The sequence below is a fragment of the Lissotriton vulgaris genome, chromosome 3_1 (assembly GCF_964263255.1).
Source record: "Lissotriton vulgaris chromosome 3_1, aLisVul1.2, whole genome shotgun sequence".
NCBI lineage: Eukaryota > Metazoa > Chordata > Amphibia > Caudata > Salamandridae > Lissotriton > Lissotriton vulgaris.
Genome location: NC_141689.1, coordinates 1,019,424,768 through 1,019,448,555, shown reverse-complemented (window position 1 = coordinate 1,019,448,555; position 23,788 = coordinate 1,019,424,768). Strand labels below are relative to the sequence as shown.

General features: G+C 40.1%; 2 protein-coding genes across 2 annotated transcripts in view; both read left to right on the top strand.

The window, feature by feature from the left end:
• The window catches only part of FREM1 (FRAS1 related extracellular matrix 1), a 564,068-nt gene that overhangs the window by 300,708 nt on the left and 239,572 nt on the right, over positions 1-23,788 (top strand). Inside the window, exons 21-22 of the mRNA XM_086961404.1 lie at positions 10,584-10,725; positions 15,719-15,914. Of these exons, the coding sequence (XP_086817530.1) occupies positions 10,584-10,725; positions 15,719-15,914 (338 nt within the window). The remainder of the gene's footprint in view (positions 1-10,583; positions 10,726-15,718; positions 15,915-23,788) is intronic.
• LOC147727323 (uncharacterized) lies at positions 20,821-21,666 on the top strand. Its single transcript, XM_086961405.1, has one exon. The coding sequence runs from the start codon at positions 20,821-20,823 to the stop codon at positions 21,664-21,666; it is 846 nt and encodes a 281-aa protein (XP_086817531.1).

Genomic DNA, 23,788 nt, shown 5'->3' with positions numbered 1-23,788 from the left:
ATAAATATGATTGTTTGTCAACAATGGAGATCTTAATTTGGTTTACTTTGGTTCCTTCTCCACTTATCATAGTCTATGCATCCTTTTATGCCGGAATTAGGTCATCGTATTCAATCTCTGTGTGACTTGTTTTCTTTCTCTTTCAAGTTGTACACCCCTGGCGGTCTTTCCGGGTTTGTAGAGTTACTCCTATATCCCATGTTAGATACAGTCTATTGCTCATCTATGTCTTTAACAATTGCGTCCATGGGAATTCTTCATGTAATCCCTGCGATGCGCTTGAAAGTCTGTAAATCCATCTCTGTTCATTTCGCAGTAGCTGTTGTTCTGTCGGAGACAGAGAGAAATTTTCTATAACGAACCAAGTGAACCCGTTTTCTGACTGACCCGTAGAGAGGAAATGATGCACCAGCTTTATGTTTGTTTTTTTGCACCGAAAAGTGCTCCTGTGCTCGTTTATGCATGTTTTGACTTTCTTGTGGTCATACCTATGTATTTTAAACCACAGCTGCATATCAGTACGTACACCATATTGGTACTGCTACAGTTCCTATGCTTCTTGAGAACCCAGAGGGTCAGTAAGCCTAGATCTATATCTTTTTTTGCGTTGGTGAGGGACCACTACCCCTGTCTGCAGGGGCAGTGGCCAGTTACTTCAGGCAAGTTACTTACGGTACGAAGTGTCTGCCCGGTGATCTCCTTCTGTTTGGGCCTTGTGTGGACCAGTCAGTCCTTCATTGATTTCCCTCTTTTGAAGGCGGACATTGGTCGTTCAAAATCCAGGTATGCTGAAGTCTACATTTTCCAGTGTCGTGAAATCAATTTTTTCATTTGGTTTGAATGTGTTTGAAAAGTGGTGACACTCATTAGTCGTTCGTTGTCTGTTTTTTCATAGATTTGTAGCAAGGAGTCTCTCAGGCATTGCGGATATAATTTAGCCTCCAGTTTCTTTGTGAGTAGACCTGCATTGCCGTCATAGGTAGATCTTTCAGTGTAGTTTCAACGTAGCCTGAGAAATTGTTCTACTGGTAAATGTCTCTTAGGGCCATTGGGTGAGAACTACCATACCGGACAAAGTTGTTAGCATCCGTTGGTTTGTAGAAGATTTCTGTTTTTAGGTGGTTGTGTTCTGCCCAGGTTCTGAGGTCCAGGAAAGTAATATATTCTGTGCTTGTAGTCATAGTGAATCTCAGGAAAGTATATTTTGAATTCAGCCACTCCAGGAAGCCTTGGGCCTCCATCTCTCCCCTCTCTAGATGGCCTGAACATCATCAATTAACCTTTTCCATAGTTTTATGTTATTGGAGAAGGGGCTTGTGCTGTTTTATATGTTTTTCTGTTCAATGCCATGGACATACAAACGCCTATACTTGGGGCGAATGTACTGCTCATTGGTGGTCCGTACGTCTCTAGGTAGAAACGCTCTTCAAATTGGAAGTAGTTGCCCGTCAGTTCCATGCTCTTTCTTCTCTCCTTGAGACTTTCCCAGTGGTTCTTGACGTCTCAAGGTTCTCTCATTGGGATTTTACCCATGATAGAACTTAAGTGGCTACATTGAAGGTGGCCTTTCTTGTGGTTATCACCTCAGCACGAGAATGGGAGAATTAAGAGCATTATTATGCGAACCCCCAGCTTTAAGAACTTTGGAGGGTAGTCTTGTCTTAAGAACTGACCTGAGTTTTTTGACTAAAGTTCCTTCTTTGTCTCATAGGGAGCAGGAAATCGTTCTACGTTCTTTTTTTTCTCAATCCTTCCTCACAGGAGGAAACCTTACTTCATTCCTTGGATGTTTAGAGAGTGGTTTCGGTATAGTTATATGTAAAAAGGATTTCAGAAAGACAGACCATTTCTTTGTTACATTTGGTGGAGTTAACCAGAGAAATAAAACCTACAGTATTTCTAAACGTAGATGGGTCAGTGTTGCCAATTCATTCGTTTATGGGATTTCCAAAGTTCCTGTTCCTGATATAAATCAAGGTTATTCAACAAGAGCTGTAGCAGCTTCTTAGGCTGAGTATAAAGGGTTTCCTTAATGGAAATCTGTCATGGAGGGATCTGTACGAATCCCAACTTATTTTTAACATTACAGATATCAGGGTGCAGGATTTTCAGGTGATAGATTTGGTCAGTTTTGGAGTCAGTAAAGAATGCATGATGTAGTATTCTATTATCCTTAGTCTATTATCCTTAGTCTGTAATGCCCTCGTCACAGTCACTCTAACCTACCCCCCCCCCCCCCTTAGAGCTGCTGGCATCAGTGGGCTCATACCAGGAAGCTTGGGGGGCTGGCTATGACTTTTACCGCCTATAATTGGTGGGCCAAGGAAATATTCACTCCTACTTCCAGGTTTTAGGCATGTGGTGACGCTGGAGCCACCTGATGTTGAATGACTCTGATAAGTAACCAGAGCAGTAATGTGTGCCCGAAAACAGGAGCAATTGTGGCCAAACGGCCAGAGCAGCCGACATTACACACGCGGTCCCGTCCCTAAATAGCTTAACAACCTTGTGCCCAAAAAACATAAAAATGTTTATTATAATCTGGTGCTCATGTAAAGCCCTTGGCCAATGTTACGACAAGTAAGACTGCAAAAAGATAAATTCATTTTAAAAAACGTATTAGGGCGCACATGCACTGGATGTCAAAGAACGCAGGTCGACGTTAAAACGTTTCTCCATTGCTATAGAGCCAGATGACTTTGAATGCAGGTTTGTGGTTTGGTCGTCCTCTGCGGTCTAACTTGCATTATAAGACCAACATCAATAAACTGCTCTTTGCGCGTATTTAAATGAAAGTCATGCAACTCGAACAGAGCTTTCTCGTATTAAAAATAATGATTTTTCATGGACGTTCCGGACATGAAGTTACCTACTGCTGTGCAGCATACCGAAACCTGAATTATTTTTGGATTTAAATTGGAAAATACTCTTGTACTCTAGCAAGTTATAAGCATCAGCTCGAGCAGTTTATGCATCTTCTAGTTCTATGCACCCCTGCCTGTATTAGCACATTTGGGGACATGTTTTACCAAGATCTGCAACATTAGCGGACCATAAATTCGATTTCATTTTCTCTTCATAAGTAAAATGAATTAATATAAGAATAATGCACCAGCTGCCGTTTTGTAGGCTACTCTTAATAAGATTACTTAAAAAACATAAAAATCCTTTGAAAGACTCTGTTTTCTTTCCGTAAATAAAGAAAGTTATTTCAGCTAAATATGGGGGTTTCAACAATAAAAAGCTTATTTTTGCGTGCAACTCCACGGGATATGGCAAAAAAAGGAACCCAACAGGGTAAAAGCGTTCAAAAAGGTAAAACAGGAAAAATCATTCACAAAAGCAAAATGTCTGTCTTTTTCAAGTCGAACCTGCATTGTTGCGTAAAATACATATGTGCATATTGGTTGAGAGTGGCTTGATGTCCGGTTTGGGATGTGCTCCTTGGTGTTTGTAATATTTTGGTTAGGTTTGTGTGTGAGAGAATGCATTTCAGTCTGGCCTAGTAAATGACATAGTGAGACATCCAAACACCGATTGGAGTCTGGGCAGAAGCAGGCGAATCAGTGATTAACCTATCAATAAGGTTTTCAGCCCCAGTGCACAGGAAGCTATATGTCAGGGAAATGCACCCCAACCCCCCTGCTAGAGTGAAGCTGAGTCTCTGATCAAGCTCTAAAAATGGTGCTTTCTCAGTTCTGAAAGGCAGCGCCAAAGTCAGAGGTGTACTGCCTGAGAAGCACACCAGCACTGATGCTGAGGTACTGCCGCGCTGCTAGTGAGGTGGTGTCACACTGGTGCAGAGGTGGTGCTGTGGGATTGGTGTCAGTACAACGCGTTGTGTTACAACGCATTCCGTTACAACGCAGATTTTACAACGCGGGATCCATTACAACGGATGTCATTACAATGCATGGCATTACATCGCAGATGCTATTACAACGCATGGCATTACATCGTAAGTATAGGTAAGTATACCTTTTTTTAAAAATGTTAATAAATTAATTTAATTAATTTAATTTAATTAATTTAATTAAAATACATTTTAAAATAGCCATTAATTTAATGTAATAAAATAATATCTATTAAATAAATGTAATTTAAATAAAAAAGGAAATAATTTATTTTAATTTAAATAAAGAAATTAATTTAATTAACATATTTAAATAATTGAAATTAAATTAAATTAATTGAAATAATTTAATTAATATAATTAATTTAATTTAAAAATGTAATTAATGAAATAAAATTAATTTAATTTATTAAATATATTCTAATTAATTTAAAAATGCTAAATATTATTTAATTATCCCAAAACACAAACCTACCCCTGAACCCTACAATACCCCTGTACCCCAAAACCCAAACCCTACCCTAAAACCTAAAAACACCCCTGTACCCCAAAACCCACACCGTGCCCTAAAACCTAAAAACACCCCTGTACCCCAAAACCCAAACCCTGCCCTAAAACCTAAAAACACCCCTGTACCCCAAAACCCAAACCCTACCCTAAAACCTAAAAACACCCCTGTACCCCAAAACCCAAACCCTGCCCTGAAACCCTGCCCTAAAACCTAAAAACACCCCTGTACCCCAAAACCCAAACCCTGCCCTAAAACCTAAAAACACCCCTGTACCCCAAAACCCAAACCCTGCCCTAAAACCTAAAAACACCCCTGTACCCCAAAACCCAAACCCTGCCCTAAAACCTAAAAACACCCCTGTACCCCAAAACCCAAACCCTGCCCTGAAACCTAAAAACACCCCTGTACCCCAAACCCCAAACCCTGCCCTAAAACCTAAAAACACCCCTGTACCCCAAAACCCAAACCCTGCCCTAAAACCTAAAAACACCCCTGTACCCCAAAACCCAAACCCTGCCCTAAAACCTAAAAACACCCCTGTACCCCAAAACCCAAACCCTGCCCTAAAACCTAAAAACACCCCTGTACCCCAAAACCCAAACCCTGCCCTAAAACCTAAAAATACCCAAACACCCCAAAACATATACATCAGTACCCCAAAACATATACTCCTATACTCATACTTATTTAAAAAATTACTTAAATTAATATATTTAATTTATAATATTTAAAAACGAAATAAATATTTTTGTTATAATAAATAATAATTAAATCAATTATAAAATATTAAATAAAATTAAAAAAAAAAAAAATACTTACCAATACTTACGATGTAATGGTATGCGTTGTAATAGCATCTGCTATGTAATGCCATGCGTTGTAATGGCATGCATTGTAATGGTATTTGCGATGTAATAGCTGCGTTGTAACAGCATTACGTTGTAATAGTTGCGTTGTAAGAGTAACACACCGGTGCTGTGCTGATGTTGCGGTAGTGCAGTGGTGCTGCTCTGGTGCTGAGGTGGTGCTGTTCTGGGGCTGAGGTGGTGCGCCTGCACTGATTGATGCTGAGGTGGTGCTGTACTGGTGTTGTGGTGCTCAGGTGGTGCTGAGTGATGCCCAGGTGCTGCTGCAGTGCTGCTACTGAAGTGGTGTTGAGTGACGCTGACTGCTGCTGAAGTGGTGCTGTGCTGATGCTGAGGTATTGCTGCTTTGGTGCTGAGGCAGGCACTTTCTACAGGATATATTGTTAAGTAATCTCACATTTGGAGAGCACGAGGAGGCATCCCTTGATATTGGCTTCATTTCACCAATGATTGAAACCTAAAAGAAAGCATCAAAAGTTGAAAGCACGCAACTTAAAGCTGCTTCCATTCTCATAAAGCAGAGAAATAACAGCATGTTTACCTTTTTAATCATATCCAAATAATCAGGCTGTCAAAAGCACAATTTAAATTGGATTCCACTATCAGCCTTGTTCTTAAACTACACTTTCATTAAGTAAGTATATTATTTAAAGTTTGGACATTTGAGCTAATGAAACCAAAAATGATATAGGATGAAAAACGTATAGCCTCCAACTGAGAACGTGTTTGCGAAACCAAAGACAGTGGAAAACAAGATCAGGACATGATTTGCAGCCCTTGGCTGACACTTTCCGATTTCCAAAACAAGCCAGGCAAAAGAAAAAGTAGTGCACCGAAACTAACTTATGGCCAGTAGTGAAATGATCCATGTAACAGGGCCAGTCGCCAGTGTGTGACCAAAACAGCAATAGGAGGGAACAATGTATACTATTCACCAATGAAAACAAAGGAATTTCGAAAGGCACATGAAGGAGCGAATTGAAAAGGATGGGCCTGCTGAAAGCCCCTACAGTAGATACAGCATGTCTCGAAAGACGGCTCATGAACTGCCTAGGCGAAACCAAAAAATGATAACAAGTGTTGAATGCGCACTGAGGGTCGCAAAGAAAGCCCACAAGTGAGAAAAGGAGAGACAACAAAGGGATACCACTCTGCTTAACAGAATGTGATGGAAACACACACATTACTCAAAGACGTAACACGTAGAGGGAAGAAAACCTATTCATACTGGTTCAAGAGCAAGCAAACAAGACACTGAGAGATGATGGCGTATGCCAAGCCCATAAATGGTGTAATAGGATAAATCAAGACTTGCCGAAGGTGACCTAAATCTGCATCCAAGAGATGCAACGTGAAAAGAAGGCCTATTCATAACAAGTTGGAGCAAATTAAAAGGAGCCTGAATGAAATGATGCAAGCAATTTGAGGCCATTTGGAACTACTGTGCACAAGAGAAATGAAAAAAAGGAGCACTATGAATGAACTTTCTAGCAGACCATAGGGCTCAGAGTCGAGGACTGGAGCTTTCAACAAACAAGTGTATGTCCTACAACTGAATCATGAGGACTTAAGGAATTGGGTGCATAGATTCAATGTACGAATCTGAAATGTGAGGGAGGATGCAGAAAGTTAGAACAATTGGGAATATGCCCTGTCTCTGTTTGGCAATGTTCTCTGGCTCAAGGTGGAAGCAGTCCATAGGAGTTGAAAAAGCTCTTTGGATGCGCCAGAAGATGAGGGGTAACAGAAATAGTGGCAAATTATCCTTTTGCTCGCAGAATGAGGGAATCTTTCAGAAATCGCGGGAGCACTCACCACTGATATTTGGAGAAGACAAAATCATCCTGTTGTAGGATCTACCGCAGATGAATCTGGTGAAAATATAGTTCAAATCCCTGGTGGAAAACCTATAAAAAAAAAAACATACAATTGAGGTGGATCTTCCTATATGACATATATGACATATATCACACGGTACACAGACAAAATATCGATTTTTAAAAATCGATATACAATTATATCGAAGTTTAAATATCGATGGGACAAAATATCGAAGGTAAGTAATATCGACAGTCTTAATATCGATATTAGTATGATATCAGTAATATCGAAGTTTTAAACATCGATGTCAATAATATCGAAATAAATAACTTCGATGTTACTAATATAAATTTTTAAATAAATTTAGTGTATATTATATTGTATTTATTATGTTTTATTATTTATTTTTAATGTAATTTAATTAAATATTGTCTTTTACTACTGTAGCGGGTTGTGGGTTTATAGGGGAATATGGTGGGAAGTAATTTAATTATGTTAAATTAGTTATTAATTAGTAGGAATTATTTATTAATTAATTGAGAATTAATTGTTATTTAATTTTAATTAATTGATTAATTGATAAATATGTTCTGTAGCGGGTTATGGGTTTATAGGGGAATAGGGTGGGAAGTAATTTAATAATAAATAATTAATTAATATATGTTTGTAAATAGTTTAATTAATAATTAATTGGTAATAAGTTATATTAATTAGTTAATTAATTAATATAATGTTGTACATATTTTGAATTATTAATTAGTTGGTAATTAATTAATATTATTTAGTTAATTACATTAATTAGAGTAATCTTTTTATATATAATTTTTTGTTATTCTTAATTAATTAATTGGGAAAAATAATATTAATTATTAAATTAAATTAATTACTGCTAATGTGCTAATATATTTACTTTATTGTTATTGTTAATTAATAATTAATTGGTAATTAAATAATATTAATTAATTTTGGATAAAGGAGTATTTTTAGGGTTCAGGGTCAGTTTTCAGTTTTTGGGTAAAGGGGTATTTTTAGGGTTCAGGGTCAGTTTTCAGTTCTTGGGTAAAGGGGTATTTTTAGGGTTCAGGGTCAGTTTTCAGTTTTTGGGTAAAGGGGTATTTTTAGGGTTCAGGGTCAGTTTTCAGTTTTTGGGTAAAGGGGTATTTTTAGGGTTCAGGGTCAGTTTTCAGTTTTTGGGTAAAGGGGTATTTTTAGGGTTCAGGGTCAGTTTTCAGTTTTTGGGTAAAGGGGTATTTTTAGGGTTCAGGGTCAGTTTTGGGTTTTTGGGGTACAGGGATATTTTTAGGGTTCAGGGTCAGTTTTGGGTTTTTGGGGTACAGGGATATTTTAAGGGTTCAGGGTCAGTTTTGGGTTTTTGGGGTACAGGCGTACAGGGTAAAAATAAAAATAATTTACATTAAATCAATAAATGAAATTAAAAAAAAGAAAATTACATTAAATTATTAAGTGTTTTATTTATTTTAAATGTATATGTATTAGTTTTAATTTTGTTTTAATATTTTTATTTAATATTTGTAAAATTATATGTATTTTAAAATTATTTTTACATTATTATTAATACATTTAAAAAAACGATATTTTTAACTTCGATATTTTTGTACTACGATATTATTTTTTCGATATTTTTGTACTTACCTTTATGAAGATATGACTTCGATATTTTTGATGTCGATATTTTTGTGCCAATATTTTTGTATTTCGATATTCTGTCTGTCGATATTATGTCAGACATTCATATGACACCAGCCACCAACTTGGCTCTAAAATGCATCACTTGCAAACAGTTCAAGATTTCCTCTAGGTTATAGGGCTACAACCAGACAAATAGGAATCCTCCCACACAAAAGGACACATAAAAGGAAAAAGGATGAGCGAGACACTGATATACATGGCACCGCCATTCCAGAGAATGTCCAGTTGGTAACAGGACAAGCCAAGAGGATGTCCCTGAGAAGGAGTCAGGCTCCGAGGAAAGAGACTGGAATAGTCGACAAAGGCAAGGTATCAAAGCATTATTTTGGTTGAATTATGTTATTAACTTTCACCTCAGTTGGCGGTGAAGTTGGTGCTTTAGTTGTGGTGTGTTAGTTTAATGAAAATTGGAGAGAGAAGAATACATTAAAGACATGCTTTAAACAGCAGGAAAGACAAGACCTATGATCTAAATCAAAACAAACAAAATTCCAGATTTTTAAGGTGGTTAATCTCCCTTTGAAACACTCTTGAAAATGTGACTACTTACTAAGTGAGAAAGTAGATGTACTGGCCCGACAGGAGATCCATTTCACAGCAGGAGACTTAAATCTAACTTTATAATATTTAAGCATAGATGACCATAGGATGCCAGGATAGCTTGACTCCAGTGCCATAAAGAGCACAGGACCAACCTCTGGGCATACCCGTCCCACTAAGGGTGACACATTTAAAAACAACAATTGATGGACAGAATGCAGAACAATGTCATACATTCGCCCCAGTACAGAGACCTGGGCCTAAATCCATTGTTGTGGTCCTCATTCCACTCCAGTGTCGGGCTCAAGACTGATATGCATGTGGCTGGGTCTAAACTGGGGTGGTATAGTGAGCAAAAGAATGATGGATTTAACCCAGATCTACTGACTGGGGATGAATGTTTGATTTGCTCTGCATTCCGTCCATCATCTGTGTGTTTTTTGCTTTCTTGCCCTAAGTGTGCCGGGTATGCCCAGGCTTGGGTCCCGGGCTCACTGTGTCACTGGATGCAAGCTAGCCTGGCTGATGAGGAGTGATGCAGAAAACCGGTCCCAGGATGCTTGTTTCTGGTCCAGGGAGGACATAGCTTAGTAGTTCGGGCTGGACTGTTCCCATGAGGCACAGGTTCAAGACTGATTTGCATATGGCTGGGTCTAAAACCGGGGTGGCATGGTGAGCAAAAGAACAATGGATTTAACCCAGATCTATTGATTGGGGGAGAATGTTTGATTTCGCTCTGCATTCCATCCATCATCTGTGTATTTTTTACTATTTAGAAAGTGGGCATTTCTCTGCTCTTACTTCTCTATGCGCCTTGCAGCCTGTCTCCAATACACAACTGGGATGGGTGTCAGCTACACTTTGTGCATTTCTTCTAGATAGCCACAAACACAGGAAGGGTGGGTGTGACAGAGAACTCATCTGCATTCGTCTACATTCTGATAGCTCTTCCTGGGAAGGGACAGGGAGCTGATACTTAGATCTGAATAAGCAGGGTCTTATGTTCCAACACAAAGGGCTGCACTTCTCAAGAGCAAACAAGTACTCTAAATAGTGATTATCTGCACTTTTAAATTTCCATTTAAAGCAATGAGAGAAACACATAAAACTAATAGTCCAAAAAGTTATACACAGTGCATTCTTCATAATGTGTAGTGTTAATACATCTACAATCATATTTATAAGGCCGAAAGCATTACATTGCAAGCATAAGATTTCAATCTGGCCACACTATTTTACTTTAGAGGATACATTCCATAACCATAGTTGTTATTTATTTCAGGAATAACGAAATAGAGGTGAACATGGGAGAGAGATGCCTTATTTCCAGTGTGGTGCTTTCAGCCGAAGATAAAGACACTCCAAGAGAAAAGATTTTCTATGTGTTTGAAACAATTCCTGAAAATGGAGAGCTTCAAATCAAGGTGAGTGATGTGTTTCGGTATGACAAACTGGCTATGATGCCTGTAATGACCCTAGGACTAAGTTTGACCCGGAAGGATCCACACACATTGTATCACCCTCTGGCCAGGTGTGCCCAGAGGCTATAAATAAAGGGGCAAGGACCGCTCGGGGTCTTTTGCCCGTACCACTGCCACGAGGTGTACGTGTACGTAATTTCAATGTGCTATTAGGCTGCGCTGCCACCCAAGCACACCAGCACTTTACAATGCCCATTGTCATTTTCTATACAACTTTTGGGAGCTTTAATGCTTCTTTGTGATAGGCGGAGAAATGCTCTGGTACAGAACTAAGCAAAGTCCAAGCTCTCTTTGGTTAGGTTCGCGGCCTCGATAAATATAATTATAAAATTAAAGGCCAATTAGAGAAGTCACAGTCATCACAAATAACATAAATTAGTACTAAAGTCCATTCTCTTTTTGCTCAGGCATCATAAGCGATATTGAGACTTGTGTAATTGTGTAATATCTTGTGCCACGTTCCCCTACAGTTGCGTAACCGACTCCACCCTCGTCAGGTGAATTCAAGCAGAACAGATTTTGGGAATAAGCAACAAAACGACGATGAACAGCTTGATGGATAGAGTCAGAAAGATGCCCTCCATGCCTTGAGTAGCTATATACCCTCTTCTAACAATGCATTTTGCCATACGTGGGCCGTATTTAGGAGAATTACTATGAACAAGGTTTATGGTTAATTAGAATTCTGAGTTGTACTTGTAAGGGAAACTGGCCAGACGGAATTCCTTATGTCACTGGGAAAAACTGCTGAAATGTGCATGAAAAAGGGCCAGAAATGAGGGCCTACGTACCAAAAAATGTTCATGCCAAATGATAGGGAAATCAAATGAAGCAAAAAGTATCGCCGCATCCCGTTCTCATATCTATACAATGAAACCTAGCAGTGTGAGTCGGCAGCCAATCAGCTCTCGGGCGGTCCCTTTATGGCTCACAACCAACCACTGGGGAGATGACAAGAGATCCAGCCACTTTCAGAAAGTAATCAAACATTCTGTTGAACAATGGACACATACAAGAGTGGGAAAGAAATTAATGTTAATATTTTAAGGAATTTGTTTGCCATCCACTGTTTACCCTGAAAGCTGCTTCAAGTTGCATGGCACCATTTGAATAAATAGTCTGCCCTTTTCTCTGATCTGTCAATGTAGTATCTGGGGAAGTCTGTTCCTGAGGCTGCAAACAGGACCCAGTTCTGTGTTCCCGTCAAAGATAACATTTTTTCTCCAAAACATTATATTGAGATTTTCTGTATAATATAGGGACCAGTAACAGCAGCAATCAGAGGCACTGGTGCATCTGTGTTGTGCCACTATTGGCCAGAATACTGTACCTGTGGGATTTGTATTGCTCGCTCTCTATCACATGATTAAGAAATCAACAAATAACCTGGGGAGGTTGCATACGGCAGTCCTGGTCATGTGATTGTTTTTTAATCAAGGGATCAGGAGGGATAGGGAACGAGCAATTAAAATCACACAAAATTCTATGTTTGTAGGACGTTTAACAGCAAAAAACCTAGGCATAATCACCTACTCCTCCAACTAAAGACGCATATTTACAAAGAAATGATGCAGCACAGTGCTGAAAGCATTTTGGCAGCGCTGCATCATTTAAAAAGTGCATGAATGCACCGTATTCACAAGAATACAGCGCACCCCTGTACTTTCCTTTGTACCGCCACCAAAAAAGTTGCCTAGCGCCAATGCAGACACCCTTGCACCAAGGTGCAAGTGTGCTTGCATTGCAGGGATGATTGTTTATGTGCTGGAAGGGACATCTTCCTGCACATAAACCATAATTAAAGACGATTTGCTCCTTCTACATGTGCTGCAAAAGGCAGCACACATAGAAAGACCAACACGCCTCTTTCACGCAAAGTAACGCGTGAAAATGGGCCGTATTTACAAGGCAATGAAAAGCCATGCAGGGTAGATTTGTGTGGCTTTGTAAATATGGGCCAGCACACAGCGCCAACAGAGCTTCAAAAAAAGTGACTCTCCGGTGGGGCTAGGGGCTTGTAAATATGCCCCAAGGTCATATTTCGCCAGTTAAGTAAGGGGGGGTGATGATGAAGTATGTCCCCTCAGTGTGTGTGGGTCCTCGACCTTTTTAATAGGAAACCCACTTCCAGTGTATCTTCTTTTGCAGGATAGGACCTTAAGGTACCCTCTGTGACACAATTATAAGGCTGCGTCAAGTACTGTTGTGATACCCAAATTTCAAGCAATCAGTTATTTTTTGCTCAGTCGACCACTATGGACGGGGATCAAGCAAAAGCAAATCAACCCTGGTCAGCCCCAAAAAGGGTCAGTCCAGTCCAAAGTGATTTTTTTTATATTCCCTCTGTAACAGTGCACAACTAACCTTAGATATATATGGTTGGGCTTAATCATTGAGGGCTACCTTGACTTCTCTAACACAGTGAACTATGGGATCCATAACTGGACAAAACCCTGCCAATTTTGCTGACTCAATAAGAAACCCAAAGAGTAATGAACTGAATGCTTGAATTAATTTCAACCAATGGCGCTCAGTCACATTCCAATCCATCATTTTTTGCTCACCATGGCACGACATAAATCAACCAAATTAAATGTTGGCCCGCCTCACACTAAATAAACCAGCATTCAGTAACTGAAGCAACCTGAAGCTTGTTGGGCTTAATTAGTAAGGTGCAGCTTGGGTCCTATGGCACGCAGATCTAAGATATGGACAGTTGAACGCCTGAAGCCAAAGTTATAAATCTATGAAACGACTACGTAATAGTGCTACATTTGTTGTTGCTGAATATACTACACACTTTGCATAGTAGACACAATGAATAGAGAAAGGAAGAGCAGTGTACGTTTGATCTAAGACTTGTTTTTCTCACTCTTATGTTTCTTCACATTGTTATGTGCTTCCAATCATCTTAGAGGTGTTAATAATATATTTCCATTGCTATATGTGTTTGCTGAAAGATGAACATTTGAGATCTGCTAGTTAGTAATACATATTGTCGTGCATATTTTAAAACATGTAGGAGCCAGACGTAGAAAAGACAGAAAAAATAGTGAGAGAGGAATAGACGAGGAGAGAGAGAGGGGAATGTTTGTGAATAAAGTTTTGGCGTTTGTGTGCTATTTAAAATAAGATATTATGCATAAAGCATACTCACACAGAATTTATAATCAACAATTCTGAACTCTCAGGACAGAAAATGGACGAGGCATCATCCATGAGAGATCAGGTATCGCAGCTCAGAGAATAGACAATGTAAGACGGGGCTTCAAATGACAAACTCCCAGTTTCTTGCTGACACTTTGTGGTCCTGAGCAGTTCACCTGAATAATTCTCTGTAACCTGAGAAATAGATCTACTGTCTGTTGCCAAAGCTTGTAAATTCAGTTTAACTGACGGGATACTTCTGATATGAAAAGTAAAGGTTTGCAAGCTATCTGTAATACAAGAGGTACTTTAGCTATCTATAGGTCCGCATAATACTTTGGCGGGTGGAGGATAAGTCAATCTGGGCAAAAGAGTAAATTATTCTGTAGGATGTAATTTGTATGCATATGCATAATATGCATTGGCAGGTACTGCCATCACGGTGGTTCCTGTCAATGCTTTGTAAGTTTGACTCACAGCTCCATCAACAGGATGAAGCCGTCCATCAAACTTTTATTTTTTATTTTCAAAAAAGAAAAACCCAAAGTGGGATTTTAATTTTGAAAAAAATATATTTTTTTGGTTTTTACAGCCCCTTACTGCCAGCTAATATGAGCTGGAGGACATATAGCCATTTCTCTGACAGCCCTTACTCCATCAGGCCATCGGAGAAGTTTGGTCACAGCACAGATGGAGTAGTATTCGCTATTGCCAAACTTAAGTCTTACGCATATAAAATACGGGCCATTATATTGGTGGTAAGGATACTCCATCACTGTTATATAAATATAAAATATATAAATCCGCTTGATAGGCTAAAACTAGTCCGCTTTGTTTTATTTGAGATTTAGCAGCACTGTTTGGGGCTTGAGTCTGTTAGGTTTGTGAAACATTAGTCATATCTCTGATAAGAGAAAATTGATACCTTTAAGCTCCTTTTTCATTGAGAGGGCGCTCTTCGTTGTGATGCCCAAGCTTGGATTTGGCCTAGGTATAGTGTCAGCTAGTTCTGTGGTGTGAGGCCTAAGCATGTAAGTTCTAATTCACTAAAATTCCATCAAATATGTGATTAGTGGTGCAGGAAAGGTTAAGGCAGTAGAGTGTCAATAGTTCCCTTAGCTATTATAAATGTGGGTTCTCAACAGTGTGATCCATTGATGTCAACAATGTTTTCCCCTGGTAATATCCTCCGTCTGATTCCCAAGAATCGTACTGGGCAGTGGAAAAGTCTGTCTGCTTGTAAGATTATCCACTGTTGGAAAGGGAAATGTTCCTGTCATGTTTGCAAATCCTGTGTTTGTCAATCAGAATCTTGGAATTTCATTCAAAAATGTTTTCTCCTGTGAGTGATAGAGGAGAGAAAGGTGCCATCAATTGGCCCCAACATTAACAGAACTCAAAACTATGTTTTTCTTACAAAATGTATTATGGGCCAATGGGTCAAACACAACAGCATAAAATGCACTATCACCATATGAACGAACGAGGGGAATAGAGGCGCTGTAGCAAAACCGGACAGAGGAAAAGGAGGACAACACTCAAAGGTGGAGGGTATGAGAGTAAGTGACAATTGAGTCCCTCCTCCAATAACATCCCCAATATTTAACATTATAATATAAACATCATAGTTCTAGATGTTTATGAGCTAAGATTTTTTATTGCAAGACATGTGCCATGGATATAGCTTCTACTACCATTTGCCTTTGAGTAATTTTGGCATGATGTCAGAATGCTGGTTGTTCATTTATTCATAATAAGTTACAACTAAAACTGTTTGTGGTTTTCTTAGAAGCATCAATCATGGGCGTCCCTCCAAAAAGGCATGAACTGCACTCAGGATGACATAGACATGAATTTGCTGCAGTATGTTCATACTGGAGCCATGGGGTCAAAGAGTCAAGACAGTTTCACCTTTCACCTCTGGGATGGAGACAACCATTCACCAGCTCTACAGTTCTACATTATTATCAAGGACATGGTGAAAGGTAACTCTCTTACTGTTGTATTCACACTGCCGCAGGATTGACTCATACCAATGGGACTCAAATGTATGTTCTTTAAGTTTTTTGGTCAAAAGCCATATAATAAATAAATAAAGGTTTCCGTCCATTTCACAATCGTGTTTTGGAAAGTTGCCTTTCAGTGGATTCACTGAAATTCTGAGCAGGTTGTACATTTTTAAGCATACTCTTGTTGTCCTAAACTTACTTGTGTGGTCTGTATGCATGGTGGTCAATCCATCGGACTAAGTGTTTGATTTTGTTCTCTCTACAAGGATAATATTTTTCCTTCCCCCCCCAACCCATTTAAATATAGGGACATTTATGGAACTTTTCATTTCATTTTTAAACTTTCTACTACTTTTTGGGAAGTTAATCTACACATGCAAATGGAATGGATAAGCATCAGGAATATTGCTGAACATCAGCAAAGTTATAAATGTGTGGGTCTTCAATCCCTTCTTAAAGGGTTGTTAGCCTCCAAAGGCAGAATCCGTTGTATCTCCCCTGTTTCCAAATTTAGACCATCTCTAAATCTGCCAATCCTGCAGATTTTCTCTATTTATATATACATTTGCAGCCCTACTTGTGAGTCGGAATCCGATATGTATGACTGAAATGCTTAGTTAATTTTAACTGATGTTTTTTTCATCATTGTCAAAAGTTACAATAGAGTTCTATGTCATTTTGAATGTGATTAAAAGGCAACGTACCCATCCACAGTCAGCTTGTAATAATCAAACTGTCAACAACGTTTCTTTTCAATCGATCCCATTGTTGTGCTTCTCTTCCAAGAGTGCAATATAACATGATCGTTCTATTCACCGCGGTCAGACACATCCATTACCTTCCCATGAACCTCTGAACAAGCAGCAAATGCTAAAATCAGCAGTACACTTATGTTAAACATCTCCTCAATACTTATTGAATTGTGTATCTATTGAAAGACCACAGTATCATGCTTATGAATTGACTCACTGACCTTCTAGCTCTTCACTGCATAAGTTACATTACTTTTTCCTTAACTCTAAGTCAGTCTCAGGTGTCATGCTCCCATTATCACTTTGCTTCAATCCCTGTTGTGCTTCCTCAACCAAGTGGTTAACAACAAAGTTCTCTTTGACAATGATAACCATGATAACAACTGAAGATTTAATATCAGCGGCCACACATTCCATTCTGAATGCAAGCATTGGTGTCAATGTTTTCATTTCATCTTTTTTTCTCACTGTTACTCTTTTCCCTTGGAGCACTGAGACACTGTTATGTCTAAGTCTGATTAATACTCGATTTTCAGCCTCAGTTCCAACCTCAAGAACAGTTAGGATTACAACTAAAACGCGATGGCGGGGCATGAGTTAAGCAATACATGAGGTGGTATTACAGAGAAGGTAAGGTTTGGTGAAGACCTGGTTAAAAGTCTAGGAAATAGCTGACTGAGCAGAATGATTTGTCAAGGAGAAGACTGGGTAAGTTAAACAGGGACAAGAGTAAATGTATCAGATAATGCAATAACAAAGTTACAAATTGAGAAGAGGATTTTAGTTCAGAGGTATGAACAGAGCATGTAATAATTGTAAAAGGTTCAGCTGTGAAATCATATATATATGAATCAGCATAGAAGGCTTTGAGCTGCTAGGCACATATGTTGATGTCCTGAATAAAGGCTTCAAGGTAAAAATGAAGTGATGGTGCTGATGGTATCCATGACAAAATATAGCTCCTCCTAAAGGGAAATAGGCTAAGTGGGCTCTAGAGGATGAGGATGTTCTGTCTGAAACAACATCAATGGCAGACTGGCACATGCTCAAATATTAAGGAGTTATTATGGTGATGCACCTACAGTACTAAAGAATGAATTGTTGAGGCTTGATATTTTTGTGTTGTCATGAGCAGAGAATTTTAGTAGTCAATACACAGCCTTATATAGAATCAAGGTACCTTTGCCTAGGACCACAATAGGCTTTGTTCAGGTCTATTCATGATGTATTGCTCAAAACCGGCCAATCAGAATTCTGACATCTTCCTCTTTATTGCAGACACCTTTAGGAAAGAGCTGGGTATTGTTGTCATAAGTTTGAAAACCCATGTCATGAACTTCAAATAGATTGTGTACTGTCCCGTGAGACTCTGCATTTGATTGTGACATCTAAAGCAATATATCTGCTGCAAATTGTCTGGGAGAATAGTTTTGTTTGAAATCCTTTTAGCTATCCTATAGATTGGTGTACATATCTGCAGTCAACAAGCCAATAACTTAAACAGTGATGTCTTCCCATTGCCATACATCATTGTCATTGTTCCCTTAGAACTGAACATGTCTGTTGTTTAGGGTGCATCCATAAGAGACTTTACTCTGTATTAGAGGACCAAGGTTAGCCAATGCTGGTCTTTTATCTCCTTACCGACCTTAAATCTTACAAATGAGAGCTGACTACGCTCTCTGCCAAGCATGACACCAAAAGGTCTCTCATCCAGCACCTTAATCTCCATATGTTTTTCAGATGTTTATTAAGTTGCTGAGTAATTACATTTTGTTATTTTTCCCAAGGTATTATGTGCTTGCAAACAGAGGGTAGGTTGGCGGCATCTGTTGAATCCAACATGTGTGATATTTTCCATGCCATCTTTGTCATTCTGACATTGTGTTCTACAGAAACGTCTTCAATTCAAAAAAGGCGGTGGTGGTGTTAATAAAATTTGGGACTCATTCAAGCTCCTCAAAAAGGGAAAATAGGTCAAGAGGACATTTCATTCAGATAAGCAGATTTGTGTTAATTGCAGGATTTATTAAATGAATTATCTATAAAGTGTATTTTTCTGTAACTGGAGAAAAATGTAATTCTTTCAGGTGCCTTCTGTGTTCACATTTAGGCTTCTTTAGCTCTTTCAGTGATCTAGGGTCAATTGTTCATTACTAAATCTATAAGGTGAGCTAAATGGAAGTAACACCACCGCAATGTGCTTTGCTTCCTGTATGATTACATATGGCATACTATTGTGAGAGTATTGTACCAATACCTAGTTTGACCCCTCCTTTAACTCAAGTTTCTGTTATTGCAAGGATATCAATATTTTCATCTTGCAGTTCAAGAAAACCTTTAAGTGTATATGCTACTGTTGAGCACATATTTATTGTGGTCATTTTCCAGATCTATTTATGACTTCTGAGTGTATAATCCTGTTTCTTTGAGATGATGCTTCTTATTTTAGCTTTAATTTGGTAGGTACTGATTTCCTCTTTACCAGTCACAGTAAATAAATTCAGGTCTATGGTAACCTCAATGTTATTAATGTGTAACAAGAGTGATTTAGTGTTCGAGGCATATGGGCTGAAGATGGTACATTATGAATAGATTGCCATCTGGTGTTGGGCTCGGATGATTGCACTTGTTTTTCTCTTGGAGAAGTCTTTTGTAGTCACGAGGCTGGTGACTCCTCCCTTCAGTGATAGTGCGCATGGGCATCGGCTCCATCCTTAGATTGTTTTTTTCCGCCATCGGGTTCGGATGAGGATCGAAGCGCTCCGGATCGACTTCGAGAAAAAGTTATATTTCGGCGCGTATTCCCTTTCCAATTCGACGGTATTGTTTATGGAGCGCGAGTTCATTCCCATTTCGACGAGCATCGACGTCAACACCGAAGATTTCTAACTCTATGTCGACGGGACAGGGAGGCAAATTTCGACGTAGTCTAGCCCGGAGTCCATGGAAAGGACTCCATTCAAGAAATGTCCAACGTGTGGTGCTAAATTCCCACACAAGGACCTACACGAGGTGTGCAACCTCTGTTTGTCACCTGACCTCTAATCCAGGGATTGTGAAGCCTGTGCAGCTTTCTCCTCCAAGTCGACGATTAGAAACCTTCGAGCCCGAAGACACAAGATGTCGAGGATGGAGTCAGATGCAATCCCAGAACTGTTCGAGGTCGAACACTCCGAGGAGGAAGAAGATGAGGACGGGTCGGGGTCAGAAGCGGACGAGTCTGATGTCGAAGAAGTCGACGTTCATCAAACCGTGAGTGACGACGTCCCTTTGCGACAAAACGGACCCCAATTGGTGTCAAAAAGTTTCCGAGGCGCCGCCTTCTGGCTCGGCTACGAAACCGAAACCGAGACACTCAGTCTCCCACTATGTCGGATCGAGAAACGGTCGACACCGACACCGAAGCTCCATACCAAAGAGAGCTCGAAGTCGAAACATTCCATGCCGAAACCGAAACATGCTTCAACGCCGAAGACTCCCTCGACACCGAAAAAATCGGACTCGAGCAGACTCTCGGTGTCGAAAACACATAACACTGAGACACAGAAGCAAAAGCACCTATCAGACCCAAAGGCTTCGATACCGACACAGGGGCAAGAGACAGATCTAAAACAAAAGACTTTGTTCATTGATCCACAAACTAGCAAGGTGGTGACAAAACCACCTAAAAAGAGGAAGACTCAACCGTTGGAATGGAAAGCTCCTCCTCCTAAGAAGAGAACAATGGGGACAAATACAACTCCTCCCCTTTCTCCACAGCCTATGGACACACCCTCTTCTCTTCCTCATACTCTGCCAGCTATTCTTCGACTTTTTACACCACACCCATCTACACCTCACACAGATGTAGAAAGTGACACAGGGGATGGGGACCTTCCTGGGGATGATAACAATACTATCCCTGAAGACACAGACCCATGGGAAGATTATGATGCAGTGACAGATAAAGATAATGACCCTGACCTGTATCCCTCAAATCCCTCTCCCGCTGATGATAATTCGGGTTTTGCACAATTGATTAATAGGGCAGCAAAATACCACAAGGTAGATTTACATACGGAACCTCAGATTAAGATTTCCTTTTAGAAACACTACCTGCTGCACAAAAATCTTCAGGGACCCTACCAATGCTTAAGGGTCTCCTCACTCACACATCAGATATATTTAAAGATCCTGTGAGGGCTAGGGTGTTAAACCCAAGAATTGACAAAAAGTATAAGGCAGCCCCAAAAGACCCAGTATTTATTAAGGGCCAAATACCTCTGGACTCGTTAGTAGTCTCAAATGCTCGTAAGAGGGCGAACTCACTAACAACAGGAGAAGCTCCTCCTCCTGACAAGGAGTCTAAGTTAATAGATGCCTCTGGCAAGAGAGTAGCATCTCAAGCAGCAAACAGCTGGCGCATAGCAAATACGCAAGCGCTACTTGCACGCTATGATAGAGCTCATTATGATGAGTTAGAGAAACTCATTACATATCTCCCTAACGAACATCAAAAAAGGGCAGAGCAGCTGATACAAGAAGGGAAGATAATAACCAACACTTCCATTAAGTGCGCCTTAGACGCAGTAGACACTGCAGCAAGATCTATAAACACCAGTATCATGTTAAGAAGACATGCATGGCTCAGGGTCTCAGGGTTCAAACAGGAGGTACAAACTTCTTTATTGAACCAGCCTTTTGATGGGAAAGCACTCTTCGGCTCAAGCACAGATGAGGCATTGGAGAAAATGAAAAAGGACACAGAAACGGCTAAGTCAATGGGAGAATTGCAACAGCCATCTCAGAGAGGTTCCTTTCATAGGTCCACCTATAGAGGTGGATCAAAACATACAGGCACAACCCAGCAATCAACCTATTTTACACCAACATCACCTAAAGGTAATTCTAGAGGCAGTTACAGAGGTAACAACAACAAGGGTAGAGGTCGGGGAAACAACAACAACCACAACTCTCCTACCCCAAAACAGTGACTTCATACAGCTCCCCCCAGACCATGCGACACCAGTCGGGGGACGCCTATCACAGTTCCTACCTGTCTGGGAAAACATCACATCAGACAGGCGGGTGAGACAAATGATCCAACATGGTTATTGCCTAGAACTCACTGCTACCCCACCAAACATCCCCTCAGACAGCGTCCAATGAGTCAAGATCATCTGACATTATTAAAACAGGAGGTACTATCGCTGCTACAAAAGCATGCGATAGAGGAGGTTCCACAACATCAACAGGGAACAGGAGTATACTCTCTATACTTTCTAATTCCCAAAAAAGGCGGATCTCTAAGGCCTATACTAGACCTCAGACCTCTCAATGCATACGTAAATTTGGAACATTTCCACATGATCACGCTCCAACAGGTACTTCCTTTACTGAAGAAAGGGGACTTTCTTTCTACACTGGATCTAAAAGACGCCTACTTCCATATCCCAATTCACAAAGCTCACAGAAAATACCTAAGATTTGTAATAGAAGGACAATATTATCAATTCAAGGTCCTTCCGTTTGGAGTCACAACAGCACCAAGGGTGTTCAAAAAATGCCTAGCAGTGGTTGCAGCACACCTAAGAAGACAGCAAATACATGTCTTCCCTTACTTGGACGACTGGCTAATAAAGGCCACGTCACAAGAGGAATGTCTTCAAAACACACAAAAGACAACTCAACTGCTGCACCCGCTAGGGTTTACGGTGAACTACACAAAATCCAACCTGCAACCAAACAAGGTTCAACCATATCTAGGGGCTACTATAAATACAGAAAGAGCCATAGTATACCCCAATCCACTCAGGATTCAGACAATGCTCACCCTAATTCAAAGATTTCAACTGCAACACTCATTAGCAGCTCGAGTGTTCATGCAGTTATTAGGGATGATGTCCTCTTGCATACTGTTAATCCCATATGCCAGACTACAAATGCGTCCGCTTCAAGAATGTCTAGCAACACAGTGGAATCAGGCTCAAGGTCAGATTACAGATCTGGTGTTGGTAGACGACCGCACGCATCGCTCTCTGAAGTGGTGGAATACAACAAATATTTCCAAAGGACGGTCGTTCCTAGAACCAATTCCACAAGTGGTACTAACAGCGGATGCATCGCTCACCGGATGGGGAGCTCATATGGAGAGATACCAAGTACAAGGGAGATGGAGTGTACAGCACAAACGACTGCACATAAATCATCTAGAACTACTAGCAGTGTTTCTAGCATTAAAAGCTTTTCAAATGCATATTCTCAACAACGCAGTCCTGGTCAGAACAGACAGCATGACAGAAGTGTATTACATTCAAAAACAGAGGGGGACACACTCTCTCCAACTATCCAGACTAGCGCAGGAAATTTGGAGATGGGCCATTCCTCAAAACATCTATCTGTTAGCCGAACACCTTCCAGGAGTTCAAAATCAGATAGCAGACATCTTAAGCAGAGAGTCAGAACAATACACAAATGGGAACTGCACAACCAAATACTGCAGCCGTTCTTCCAAAGATGGGGACAACCGGCGATAGATCTCTTTACCACTCATCAGAACGCAAAATGCCAAAGCTTCGCATCCAGGTACCCACACCACCTGTCGCAGGGCAATGCATTATGGATAGATTGGTCCAACAAATTTGCATACGCTTTTCCCACTCTCCCACTAATTCCATTAGTGGTTCGAAAACTGCAACAACATTCAATGACCATGATACTGGTAGCACCCACGTGGGCATGGCAGCCGTGGTTCACCACGCTCCTACAACTCTCACAGGTGCCACACCAAAAATTAAGAATCTCACCCATGCACCTTACACAGAACCATGGAGAAACAATGCACCCACATCCCAAACAACTGAACCTAGCGATCTGGCTCCTGAGGTCTTAGAATTTGTATTCTGAAATTTACCTCCAAACTGTATGGAAAATATTAAGCAAGCAAGACGTCCCACCACCAGAGCCTGCTATGCAGCAAAGTGGAAAAGGTTTGCTGTATACTGTAACAGTAACAACATCAACCCTCTGGACGCATCTACACAACATATTATTTGCTACTTACTACACTTACAGCAATGTAACCTTGCTTACACCTCCATTAGAGTACATCTTGCA

Coding starts and splice junctions, on each gene's coding strand:
- LOC147727323 (XM_086961405.1), top strand. CDS start 20,821: ATGCTTAAGGGTCTCCTCACTCACACATCAGATATATTTAAAGATCCT.